Genomic DNA, 13,838 nt, shown 5'->3' on the forward strand with positions numbered 1-13,838 from the left:
CTGGAAAACCAACGATAATCTCTCGAACTTTGGCGTTAGCTTGATGATAGGGACTCACAAACTTAGCCATGATATCCACCTTCCATAGGATATCATGGCTAAGTCAGGAAAATACCAGGTGTAAAAAAAGCAGTGCTAACCGCGGTTAGCACTGCTTTTTTTATCACTAACAGGGTTAGCGAAATCCTTGATAATAGGAGAAATGTCGCTTACCAACATTTATCCTATTATTTTTCTCTGGAACGCCCCCTTTGCATCTCATTAGAGATGCAAGGGGAAACGTAGAGAAAAAGGGTGCTAACATGCGAAATTGCGAGTTAGCACCCTGTTGCTGATAGGGAGATCATTTTATCTCCACTTTCTTGGCTTTTAAAGCCAAAAAAGCGGAGATAAATCCATTGATAATATGACCCAGTGTTCGGTGTCTGTATGCGGCTCAGCGCCATCAATTCTGGAGGTGAGAGGCCCCCTCAATGGAGCGCGATGAATCAGGAGCTGTTTCATTAAAACAATCTGGATCCACTCCGACAGCGGGGGGATTCAAAATGTAAGGAATCTGAAGCCAGAAACATCCATTAGAAACAACTTTTAATTTTTTAGATGGCCTTTCCGCTGTCATTTGCTTCTGTGCCACTGTTTTCTTAAAATGCGCTTTCATGCGCATATAATTCTTTTTATATTTTACCTTTCCAAAATGGGTGCCGGATCTTCGAATAGAAATTTAAAAAAAAGCAGTATGGCACAATACGAACATGGGTGCCTATACCTTGGAATGGAAACGAAAAAGGGAAGCAGAATGGCACAATACGAACATGGGCGCCTGTACCTTGGAATTGAAATGAAAAAGAGAAGCAGAATGGCACAATCGGAACATGGGTGCCTGTACCTTGGAATGGAAATGAAAAAGGGAAGCAGAATGGCACAATCGGAACATGGGTGCCTGTACCTTGGAATGGAAATGAAAAAGGGAAGCAGAATGGCACAATGCGAACATGGGTGCCTGTACCTTGGAATTGAAAAAGAGAAACAGAATGGCACAATCGGAACATGGGTGCCTGTACCTTGGAATGGAAATGAAAAAGGGAAGCAGAATGGCACAATGCGAACATGGGTGCCTGTACCTTGGAATTGAAAAAGAGAAGCAGAATGGCACAATCGGAACATGGGTGCCTGTACCTTGGAATGGAAATGAAAAAGAGAAGCGGAATGGCACAATGCCAACAGGGGGGGCCTGTACCTTACGATTGAAATTAAAAAGAAAAGCAGAATGGCACAATGCAAACTTGGGTGCCTGTACCTTGGAATAGTGATTAAAAAGAAAAGCAGAATGGCATCAATGAAAAGTTAACATTTGGCAGCTACATCGTGATGCACGTTGGCCATCTTAGAATGGGTTTTCTTTTATAGGATACCCACTCACATATTGCCAGAAATTGAGAATGGCTAATGCCAACAACTATTTGCACAGCCAGTATCGTGGCACTTAAAGCAACCTATTGGCTAAAAAAGAACATTTATTCTGGCCGAGACAGCGCTTCATGCTAAGTCCTACTTTCGACAGACTGCTTGCACATGATTTAGAACAGGGCTGATTTCTGGCAATAGGACTGGATGAGAGGAATTAGTAGAATCTCTGTTAGATAGGGACAGGCTAAAGTCAAGTACATCTACTGTAGTGACCATGATTCTGAAATCCAGACTATGTATAATAATACAAATAATAAAAGGGTTCTTAGAAATAAAGGGACAAATGTGGCATAGCACAAATTCTACTATAATTGTCATGCTATCTATGACACAGTGACTTTTCAATATCAACTTATAACGATTCATGGAAAAAACAAAAATCAATAAATTGGCGTTAACATGTTCATCCCACACATGAGGAAATCAATGCAGTGCAGGAGTTGGTCACATACCAAACCACTCTTATTTACCTATGGCTCTGACTCCGTAGAGAACACACTTAGTTTCTGCACCCAAGCACGACATTTTGTTTTCGGTGTAACAATATGTAGATGTTTGTGAGATGCAAGTTCGACACCTCACTCCATTCATTTGTCGAGGGTTCACAGGAACTAACAAAAAAAAGAAGACAAAGGAACACAAATTTGTCAAAAACAGGCAGAGAACAATATATCACATAGTCCACCATATCACACTACGAAGCTGGCGGAAACATATGAATCTGTACCCAGTATATTTTATAGCCTTGCCCAAGCTCAGGACAATATGTTATTAACTGTTGCGTCTCAGCCTAAATTAAACAAACAGATGTAGAGGTATTAAAAAAATTACTTACCTTTAATCCTAGTTCACCATCATTGGTTTCCTAATTGAATTCATAAACATAAGGTGATTGCTGTGTGAGGAATCACAAAAAATGTTACTAAAGAGAATTAAATAAGTTACTTAAATGCAACTATGGTTCTCCAGTATTGGTATGTTTCATAGATTCACGTGCTTGAATCATTCCCACTGTCGAGTTGGGAGTCCCACAGTACAATTGAAAAACCAATATAGGGGGGTCGTGGCCTGCATCCGTGGGTAATTGCCGCAGCCTAGACGCGCTCTCTCCCTTCTGGGGCTTTTTCCATGATCCTAAGCCATCAACGACAGAGTGCTGCAGTGCGGTGATGGGGGCTTGACTTCCGGAGCCCTCCTGTGTGACACTCTGGACCCCCTGACGGGGCTTCCACCTCCCGGGACTGTCTGAACTCTGCGGTGCTCCTGCGAGGAAACGGCGGACCCGAGGTTTGGCCAGTGAAGACCGGTGGCCCGGGAGCGTGGTGGTGATCCCTCCGTGAGGGATCTGATTCCTGAGGTGAGGTGCGACGCGTGACGGTGGCAGCGCGAGACCCGGGCTGGTGGGTCCGTGACGCCTTCCTCAGCGTGGCATGGAAGAGAGTGCTGCCTTGGTGAATGCCCTGAGAATCGAGGCTCCGGCTTTGCGGCCTAAATGGTGAGGAGGGCTGGGCGGCAGCCGACGGGCCGGTGCTTAGGCCCTGCCGGGATCAGAGGAGTGAAAGAGGCTTGGTGGAAGTGACAGAGTGGGACCTCGGCATACACATTGGCCTGATTGCTTCTGGGGGCAGTTGGAGTGGACCTAAGGGAGCGGGGCGTGGTGGCACTCCGAAGGCCGGACGTTGAACTGAATGACTACCGCTGTGGCCCTTGTGATGCGGCTCTCCATGGTGGACGCCCAGGGGTGGTGACTCTTGGGCTCCCTGTGGAGACTTGAAGAGTGGAGCTGCCTGGCTGCGACTGATGGGCTAAAAGAGCGCTGGCTGTTGCCCACTGCCTGGTGGGGATACGGCCTGTCCACAGGATTGTGTGTGGGGCCCCGGCAAAGGAGTGCGGAGAGTGGTGAGGTGGCGGCTGTATTGGGAGGTAGGAGGAGAGCCTGGTTGTGTCCCACCTGGATTGTTGGCAGTACATGGGCCAATGCAGACAGAAACTTGGTGAGATGGACGTGCGGGCGCTGCTCTGCCTCGATGTCTTGCTGGTGACTAAGCGGGTGCTCGGAGAAGCGGACCCCTGGATTGTGCAGTGGCTCTTGGGGACCTCTATTCATGTGCCTAGACTGCCGCAGTGGGTGTCGGCCCTCCCTGTTGTGCCCGGATGTGCGAAAGCACCGGTACCGACGAGCACGGTAGAGAGCGCTGTATGTGACCTGTGACGGGGAGGCTTGGGGATACTTACCTGATCATGGAGGGTGGCCAATGATACTGAAGGCCTTCTTGGCGTGTCGGACACCGGAAGAGGCACTTCCCAGTGCTAAAGTTCTGTCTTGACTGCTTCCTTCGCCTGGCTGCGGTTGTGTCCACTGGTTACCCTCTGCACTTGTTTGAAGATCTTGGGCTCTGCAGTCATGGCTACAGGAGGGAAGGGTCCTAAGGCTGACGCCCGGAAACAGCTGGTAAAATTTGCATGGTCTAAAATGGGAGAAAAAGGCGACCTAGCACGGTCGGAGAAAGAGAGGTCGGCGGGGGCCCCTGCACCGGGACCGGAGCCGACTTACATGATGTTATGGCGGCAATAGGTGGGGTGCGTACCTCAGTGAACTCAGTCACTGTTGAGCTCTCGCTAATAAGAGCGGACTTTAAGAAAATGGATGAGAAGGTTAAGGACCCAAAAATAGTGACAAGCGCCCTGCAGACGGACACATCAGAACTCCAGAGACAGATGCTCGACTTGCAGCAAAAACATGCAAGAATGTCCCAACAGCTGGATGATTATGAAGGTCGAGCCCGCCGGAATAACATTCGAATTTTAGGGGTTCCGGAGCGGACGGAGGGGCTGGCCACGGACCTGTACGTGGAAGAGTTAATCACAAAACACCTAAAGCCCAAGACATTGTCCAGCTACATTTCTATAGAAAGAGCTCACAGGGTACTGGGTGGTAGACCTAAGCCGGGTGCACCTCCGAGACCCCTGATCGCCCGGGTGTTCAATTACTGAGATAGGTGCATAATACTGCAGACTTCACGGTCCAGCCCGCCCTTGAAAATAGATAACTATGAGGTGGCGTTCTTTCCAGATTTCACGGCCAAGGTTCAGGTGCAGAGAAGAAGCTTTCAAGCGGTGAAGAAGGAGCTGAGAGATCGAGAGGTGAAATACGCGATGTTCTTCCCGGCACGGTTCTTTGACTCACCGGAGGTGGTTTGGGACTGGATGGAAGGCTGGAGCATGGTGGGGATTCGCAGGAGAGACCGCCCTAACAGATCTGGGCGACAAAGAGGAGTCCGGCTGGAGGCGGTGGGTGCTGACCCTACTGTGGAGACTTGTAGACTGGAGGAGCAGGACTGATAACTCTGGCGTTGGTCTGAGGAGGTTGGATCTGGCAATCTACCCAAGTAGAGGGACATTGATGGGGGAGTGGTAAAACTCACTGAGGCAAGAAGGTTTTTGCACTCAGGGATCTATGACATGATGATATATGCTGACTATACTGATGTCATATGACGTTGCTTTCTTATCGTAAGTAGAGGATGGGTATGTAATACGATGAATGTGATGTGTATCTGCGGGAGGGGGTTGGTTCCCGCTGCATTTCAGGAGGGTGAGAGGCACTCTGCTGTTTTTGGGGGTTGGTAGTTCTAAATCCACAGGTAGGCAGGGAGGGGGTGGACCTGGGGGTAAGGGGTGGAGGGGGGTGTTTTGTAGTTTTCTGCTGTTATCAAAGTGGCGGTGAACCTTTATGCCACAGATTGGATTGCTTTTTCAATATTTGTTTGAGGAAGAATTCCACAGTGATTGTATTGTGTTGCAATGTTCTGTTTTCAATGCTCTTATTCAATGCGATAGACTTAGCTGTGATGATGCTGCCTTTATTTGCAAGTTGAGTACAGAAGTGATTGCCGTATTATTGACCTCTTGGGATATGAGGATCGCCGTGCTAGGGGATGGGGGATGAGCGGGATTCAGTGCTCTCTGTCCTCTCCTGGAATGTCAGCCTTGCTCCTAAGTGCGGTGCTAAATGTATCTTGCAAGTGTTCTGTGTAAAAATGACTGTTTTGTCTGTCATGCAACTTTTCAATAAAAATATTACCAAAAAAAAAAAGAAAAACCAATACAGGTTATACATAGCTTAGAAGGGGTATAAAACATTCACTGCAGTAACCTATCAATATCATTACATAAGAACCAAACTCCAGCCAATCAGGAGACAGTACTCTCTAAAACACTTCCCACAGATGCTTTACTCTCTCCGATTTTTATGCGCTATTGAGAAGAATCCCATAAGGATAAGGGGTTCCTCTCAGGGGAGGAGGATGGGCCACATGTAAATCTATGAAAGATGCAAATACTGGAGAACCGGAGTTTCAGGTAAATAACTTTTTTGATTCTCCAGCATTGGTCTTTCATAGATTCACATGCTGGAATCAGTATAGCTAGCAGTTAAAACAATGCACAATATCGATCATGAAGACAAAGTAGCGGATGGCGGGATGATAGAATAAACAAAGGCTAACCTTATTGGAATAAATGACACAATACTGCTTGTCCACTGCTGCATCTCTGTGCACTGTTGAGTACAGGCAGTAGCAATGTGTAAACATGTGCCCGCTCTTCCAAGTAGTTGTATGAGCACCCCCTTGCTTTTAAAATGATGCTGCTGGTTTTTCAACTTTGGGAGTACACTGAATGTTGCCAATCAGACCTCAGTTCCAGTGCCCTGACCCTAAATTGTATATCGAATCAGATGTACCCAATTGGAAATATTTAACTTACCTATAAATCCCTAGCAGATGGCACCCAGGTATCTAGAGCACGTACGTCACCCCTCTGGCAGGCCTATTGAGTCCTAAGGCATATTACAACATATGAAACAGGTAGGACATATACTTTACACATCCTGACAGAAAAATAAACTACAATTATATTGTGGATATACTTGGTCATCAAATTGTAAAGTACAAGATTACACGCTAAGCCCCTCAGCTGTGCTATCTCCTGAACCGTGTAATCAAAGTGGGCACTCCACTGTATCAAACAACCCATTTAAATTAAGCCCGACTTGTATCTCAAGTCGAAATTGATAGAACTTGTTGCAGTGTGCAGCTTTAGCAAAGCTGACGCTTTGTTGCCTTTAAAACGCCTATACCTTCCTGGGCACACGTGGAGACTGTTCCACAAGACAGCTTTCTGCCCTCCTGTAGAGAAGTGTCAACAACTTTCTGCAGGAAGTCAATTAGTTGTTAGCCAAAAAACACATCTTTAAAGGGTCGCAATAATATGTAGGGATTCAGCTGGTATAGGGAGCACAGAGGGGAACCAGTTGGCAAATCAGATTCCCCTGGGGCATGTGGCCCAGAGGAAGCCATCGCCCCAGCAGGGCTAGGGAGATCTGAACACCAAGAGAGGGGTCTTGCCATCTTGGGAGTGGTCAGAAAGGTACATCCTGAGCCAGTCAGATGCTATACTCCTCAGGAAATGGTCACCAGGCGGGAGAAAACCTGGAAGCCAACTGGCCACCAATTACATCCTGCCCTGATGGTATTTTCCCAGCTTAAGAGAGGCACCCCTGGTACCCAGACCTCAGATCTCGACCAACTTAGAAGAAGGACTGCCCTGCTGCACTGAGGGACCAGTAAACTGAGGATGCACTGGTGACTGGGAAATAGAGGGACTGTGCCTGCTGTGTTCTGCTCAACAAGGCACTGTCTCCAGAGCCTAGTCAAGCCAAGAGACTCAATGGGGCAGCTGACTAGCCTCCTGCTCGCAGCGCCGCAGGGACACAATAGATGAAGAAGCCTGCTAGGGCAAATTGATGGCCTGAAGTCTTCATGTAGCTACCACCCCTGCAGTGCAGCACCAAGGACCAAGTCCTGACGCACAGAGTTGCACCGAAGTTCACTGAACCCAGGGGAGCGCTAGGAGGATTGTTTGGACCCTCAGAAGGTGAGTCATTGATCCAAGAATGATTGGCCTGTGATTGCGACACCAGGCAAGTGGTAGACAAGTTGCAACTGGACTTTGCCCAGACCGGAGAGGGCCTTCTGGGATGTCAACCCTGCAGGCAAGAGCCAATCACCATCTTTGTGGACCAAGGAACCCTGCAGTAATACCTATATTGACCGCTTTGCTTCCACAGCATTGTTGGTGCATCTTCAGCATCCTTAATCCCTTACCTCAGGACCACTCCCTAAGAATCCAGTGCAATGCAGATAGAGCACCTGGAACTGCTGGAGGACTGCTTCTTCTGTGAAGATAACTGCTCTTAAGGACTTTGCTGGTCCCCCTGACTAGCTCTTTGATGAGGTTTTTAACCTCGAGCACTTCTAACCGACATTATTGGCATTTACCCAAGTTCTTTAAGTGTCAGATTTGTTACCTTTGAGGGAAATTATTTTGATTTATAAGTGCTCTTAAAATTCATACCTCTGGAACCCTCAGGTGGATCTTTTTTGTACTAGATATACATTCTTTAAACAAATACAGCCTATTTCTATAAATTTTCTATTTTCTTATGTTTGTGTCGATTCCTTTTTCAATTCTTCTAGTGCTGTTTAAATGCTTTACACTAGTTCCTCTGTGTAAGCCTTGCTGCTGTGTGCCACTGCTACCCAGAGCTGATTAGGGGGTTTACCAGACGAAACATACTGGACCTAAATGAGTTTGTAAGTGTATTACATTGTGCTGTTGCACAACACCGTATCAAACACTCCATTTCATCACACCAGGACACAAAATTCATCTCAGCTATGTGAATGGGTTAAAATTGCGCCTTCATCAACTGTACAAATGCTAAATTAAGTTTCCATGATGGAGGTTGCCGTCTTATTGTAGGAAAGCCTTAGATAAGCCCTTGAGGAATTCTTTGATAATCCTATTGGAACACAGAGATGGCAAACCAGATGATATTCGTTATATATAGATGATAGCTGCTACATGTACTTTAATTGAAGTGTGAGCGAAACCTGTTTTGGCTAAATGTAGCAAATAGGACAGAATATGTTCTGGCGGAGCCGATATAGGATGCATCTGCAACATTTGGCACCATAAACGGAAGCATTTCCATTTTGCTGGTGGAAGCAGCTCTGGCCTTAGCAATAATGTCTTTACATTCTGATTGGATATTCAGGCTGGCAAATTCATTGTGGTCTGGAGCAAGGCTGATAAGTGTAAGGATGTTGTATATGGATACATTATTTGCTTGTGGTTCCCTGTTAACACAGCCAGAAAAGGTTTCAGGTGAATGTGGATTAGTTCATTGAACAAATACTGTCTGGGCCATTTCGGAGATATTATAATTATCCTGCATGGTTCTCAATCTTGTTGAGAAGCTTCGGGATTAATGGGACCAGGGAGAAAGTGTAAGCAAAGATGCCTGAGCATTTTATCGAAAATGTAATCCCCACAACCCTAGTTGTGGATTTCAACTTGTGTAAAACTTGCATTTTCGATTCTGATGAGTCATGTTTTCTGCCACAGAGATCGAAGATACTGTCTAGGGTATCTTTGTTGAGCTCTCATATGTGGCAGTTGTTTTTGGTTCTAGTCAATGTATGAGCTATAATGCTCCTTATTCCTGGAACATTCTCTTCTCTTGGTTTTCACCTGTTGCTTCAGGGGACACTTTCAAATCTTTTGAGCATTTTTGAGACAGAGCTTGAGATCTTGTGCCACCTTGTTTGTTGATATAATGAGTGGTGGTGGTATTTTATATGTATATTAGTACAGAAAATGGTTTTGTTTTGAAAAGAAAGGACTGCGGACTCAGTGCAACTGTTTTGAGTTACAAAGATTTATGTGGATACTTCTGTGTTGCGGAACCTACTTTCCCCATAGTTTTAAAACCAGATGGCAAGGGCACCTCCATTCTAGAGAGGACTCCATTGTCACCACAAAATCGGCCATTTGAGGTAGGAAGATTATTCCTATGGAAAGAATCTTGTCTTAAGTCCACCAGGGAAGGGACTCCTTCATGCTTGAAGTAATCTGTAAGATGTCCTTGAAAGAACCTTGTGCTTGTAGCCAATGTTTGTATAACTCCTCCTGTGGAGCTTACATTTGAAGACAGCAAACAGGACCAGAGAAATGAAAGACAACATAATTTCTTCGGAAGGGATTTGAAGAGGCGAACTGAAATGGACCTTCCCTTCAGTAACTTCACTAAAAACCTGAGCCTGGTTCGTCAGTCCTCTGCAAGATATGCTTTGTTCCACATGGTAAAAAAAATGGCTCCCAGAAATGTTACAGTTCCTGTTGGTTGAAGTGACGATTGTTGTTGGTTGAGGGTTAAGCCCAGTTTATTGAATAGGGCGGACAGGGGAGAATCAGCAATCTTAATTTTGCTGGACCTGTCCGCCGCATTCGATATGGTGAGCCATGATATTCTGCTGACAAGGCTGAAGAGCATTGGAGTTGGGGGAGCTGCGCTCGACTGGTTCCGTTCCTATTTGACGGACAGGTGGCAGGCAGTAGCACTACCTCCATACCAGTCGGAGTTCGCCATAGTTCCACATGGGGTCCCACAGGGGTCTGCAATCAGTCCGATACTCTTTTATGTGTACATGCAACCCCTGATGGGCATCATCAAGGCTCACGGCATTAGCGTGATCAACTATGCGGATGACACGCAGCTGATGATCTCTCTTGATGGTGCCCATGCAGATTCACTCGAGACCTTCCATACTTGCATGATGGAAATGGCATCCTGGCTAAATAAGAACTCACTACAGTTCAATAGTGAAAAAAACGAAATAATGCATTGCAAAGTAGGTAGAATCACTAGAAGCCTGCCCGCTGACTTTTGGCCTCTGGAGCCAGGGAAGCCACTATCCCCAGTGAAATCAGTGAGGAACCTAGGAGTCAGTTGCAATGAAAATGTGAGTTTAGAGACCAATGTCAATAAGCAGGTGAGCAGCTGCTTCGCCTTAATGCGAGGACTTCGAAAGCTGCTCCCCCTTCTACCAGTACAGGTTAGAGCCACCACAGTGAGGAGCACCATTCTCAGCCGCCTGGATTATTGTAATGCTCTGTTACTGGAATCACCTGCTTACCTGGTTTCCAGACTTCAGAGCATCCAGGCGGCAGCAGCCAAAATGGCACTTTCCCGAGGGCGAAGATCCTCCACTACTCTTGCACTGGCGGAATTACACTGGCTGCCTGTACACCAGAGAATCCTCTTCAAATCCCTATGCACCGTCTTCAAGGCAGTGCATGGGATGGCCCCCCTACCACTACAAAACAAATTCAAGTGGTATGAACCCACTCGGACTCTTCGATCCTCTTCCACTAACTTCATCAGTATACCCAGGATCAGGAAAGCCACTTATGGTGGCAGAGCCTTCAGTATAGTGGCAGCCCATCTGTGGAATAGATTGCCTATTGCCATCAGGAAAACAGAAGAACTGATGGCCTTCAGAAAAAAAGTAAAAACATGGCTTTTCCCTAAAATTTAACTGCCCAGAAATAAAGGACGACCCTCTACTCAGGATGCACAGTGTTCCAACTATATTCATGCAGCGCCAGGATGCCCGTAGGGTTGCAGAGCGCTTTATAAATACTATAAATAAATAAATAAATTGTGCCAGACAGGCCTCGTACCTTTGGTTGCCTACTTTATCAACTAATTGTAAAGGTATGGGAATATTTGATATCCTTATTGTCTCAAATGGTTTTGCCACTGGAGCCAGACACTTTGTGGGGGGCAGTTTGAGTCAAATCAAATCAAATCGTCTTTATTTGATCGTCTAGATGAGATCATAAAAGATACACATAATAAAATCAAACCACATAAAAGACACATGTATTAAAAAAAAACAACCACATATAAAAACATGCCAGCTTAAGGTACTTGTCCAAGTAAGAGTATGTATTTTTGAAAACAAATAACATCTTAGTGTTATTTTGTAATAAGTAAAGTGACAATGCAAGAGGAGTGGTTTAACATTAAGCAAAGTGACAATGCAAGAGGTCCAATTGCAAAGGCATCGGCAAAATAAGAGATGGTTAAAAATTATTTAAAATTAACGTCAGCAATAAACATTTTATAAAAACATTTTGAGTGCAATGATTGCTAAAAAACTTTATAGTGCTTTTTAATAATTGATAAAAAAATAACATCAATAATGGACATCTTTTGAAAATTTCCAAAAACAGTGATTACAAAATATCACTAAGAAGCATTTTATATAAAAACATCATACTCCTTCTTTTGGCTAAAGTGCACTTCAAAAAGCTAGCATCTGCCAAACAGATGTTACTATCATTATTTTGCAGTAAGTAGAAGTGAGTCGCTTTGCACTTAGAGAATTTATGTCTGCGCAATAACGGTATTAAAAACTTCCTTGTAAATGGGAGATAGAATTGGCAAAAAGAACAAAATGTAAAATAGTTTAACTCGATTGCTCATCAAATGGATAAATAGCAACAGTGTCCAAAGAGTACTGGCCTAGGAAAAAACATATCATCCAGCGAAAGGAGCCCAGCTTAAATCTAGTCAACAGATTTCTTTTAGAAAAGTTGGCCAGGTACATTAAATACGGAGCAATCATTGGAGTTGCTTGAATTAGGCAATAATCTCTAACTGAGGGTTTGGCCACTTCCAATAATTCCGTAGAGAATTGTTTATGATGACATCATCCAGGGAATGTGGTTTTTTTTTAAATCGAAATATCTATTATATATATATATATATATTCACTGAAAAAAACCATAGGTTTCAGGCCTTATATAGTTAGGAATTAGCATTTAAAAAAACCTTGCAAATTCACTGAAAAAACCATAGGTTTCAGGCCTTATATAGTTAGGAATTAGCATTTAAAAAAACTTGCAAATTCAATGAAAAAACCATAGGTTTCAGGCCTTATATAGTTAGGAATTAGCATTTAAAAAACCTTGCAAATTCACTGAAAAAAACATAGGTTTCAGGCCTTATATAGTTAGGAATTAGGCACAAGAAAGCAGAAAAACAAACGTGTAGAACACAAAAAGGGGGCAGGGTAGAAACACCCTGACCCCCTAGGGCTGCTCAGGTGGTCCCACTAGGATATTAATATATTTAAACGTTATCCGCTAATAGAATTAGCATTTTAAAAACCTTTGAAATTCACTGAAGGTATAATGGGACTGTGGGGGGAACCTCAAGGCGCTTGCATTCCCACCGACTCTCTGCCTCTGGCAGGAACCAGCATTACTGTACAAGCATAAAGCTGCATTAATTAGTTGCTACCTGCTTGTGGGAGCAATTGTGTTCCATCAGTTACCCTGCCTGCATATTTGCTATTTGAGAGCTTCCACTTGCAGACAGTGGAGTTATGTTTGCTTTTCCTTGGTGGGAGTGGTCAGGTACCATCAAGCAAAAGCAAACATCTACCTTCTGAGGGTGGGTAACTTGAGAGGTAGCAGGATCTGGCCCTTGGGGGTGGCAGTCCACAGGACCATCCATGGCTCCATGAGCAAGAGCCACCTGGCCCCCTTCCATTGTAGTATTTAGACTAGGGATGTGTTTTCCCCAGGGCATGTGGGCCATGATGGACCTCCTTCATTAATTAATTTAAACCCCAAGGAGGTGGTGGTCCCCGGGTCTGCAACGTGCTAAGGGGGGCCGAGCGGGCCCCGCATATTCTTTTACTTTAATTTCCCTGTGGAGTTGTCGGTCCCCAGGGTGCGGGCAGGCACCGCGGGCCTACCTACACATGTATTTTCATGTTCCCAAGAGATGTAGCTGTCCCTGTCACGGGGGACAGGGGGCATACAGTCCTCCCTAAAATGTATTTGAACAGATCGGCCCCTTTCACCCCTTACCTATTTTTATAGTATGCCCCTGCAACATGGAACACCCTGGGGGCATTAATAAAAGCGAGCATGGGAAACAGTGCTTGTTTCTTTTTTTTTTCATTTTACCGTGGAGTTGCGACTACATTTAGGATTTGCTGCAAATATTTAGATAAAAGGACAAGGGGTCAGGGTATTGCTATTTTGCCACTTTCTCTTTCTTTTTATCATTTTTCTGTGAGTCTCTGCAGAGTCCCAAGATGGCTGCCAACACCATCTTGTTTAAGTATTGGCAGCCTGTCAGATCTCAGCACAGGTTGATGGTTGAGAGAGCCTTAACATCCCTATATATACAAATTTGGATTTCCTTTAATATTGCCAAAAATAGATTTTCACCAGTCAACAAAATGTCGCTTTCTGGACCAACCGTCTACTTTCTGCCAAATTTAGGGTATTTCCATTCAGCCTGTAGTTGTATCTAAAATCCTTATGCACAATTGCATGGGGAAAACACATTTTTGGGACCCACCTTTTTCTCGTCCCCCATGTAATGAATTACCCTGACACTTTTAAGACAGCAGCTGAAGTGAGCGTCATATTTCTTTTTAAAA

General features: G+C 44.8%; 1 protein-coding gene and 1 long non-coding RNA gene across 8 annotated transcripts in view; one reads left to right on the forward strand and one right to left on the reverse strand.

Moving 5' to 3' along the window:
- The window catches only part of LOC144770775 (phospholipase A2 inhibitor and Ly6/PLAUR domain-containing protein-like), a 1,602,193-nt gene that overhangs the window by 342,943 nt on the left and 1,245,412 nt on the right, over window positions 1-13,838 (reverse strand). For all 6 annotated transcript variants that reach the window (XR_013599021.1, XR_013599024.1, XR_013599023.1 and 3 more), the window contains one exon: window positions 1,938-2,078. Coding sequence is in view for 2 of the 6 variants with exons in the window: in XM_078655533.1 (XP_078511659.1) it covers window positions 1,938-2,078 (141 nt within the window). In the remaining 4 variants the exon portion in view is untranslated. The remainder of the gene's footprint in view (window positions 1-1,937; window positions 2,079-13,838) is intronic.
- Window positions 1-13,838, forward strand: part of LOC144770776 (uncharacterized) — a 363,844-nt gene that overhangs the window by 140,060 nt on the left and 209,946 nt on the right. The window lies entirely within an intron of this gene.

Source organism: Lissotriton helveticus, chromosome 7 (genome assembly GCF_964261635.1).
Source record: "Lissotriton helveticus chromosome 7, aLisHel1.1, whole genome shotgun sequence".
NCBI lineage: Eukaryota > Metazoa > Chordata > Amphibia > Caudata > Salamandridae > Lissotriton > Lissotriton helveticus.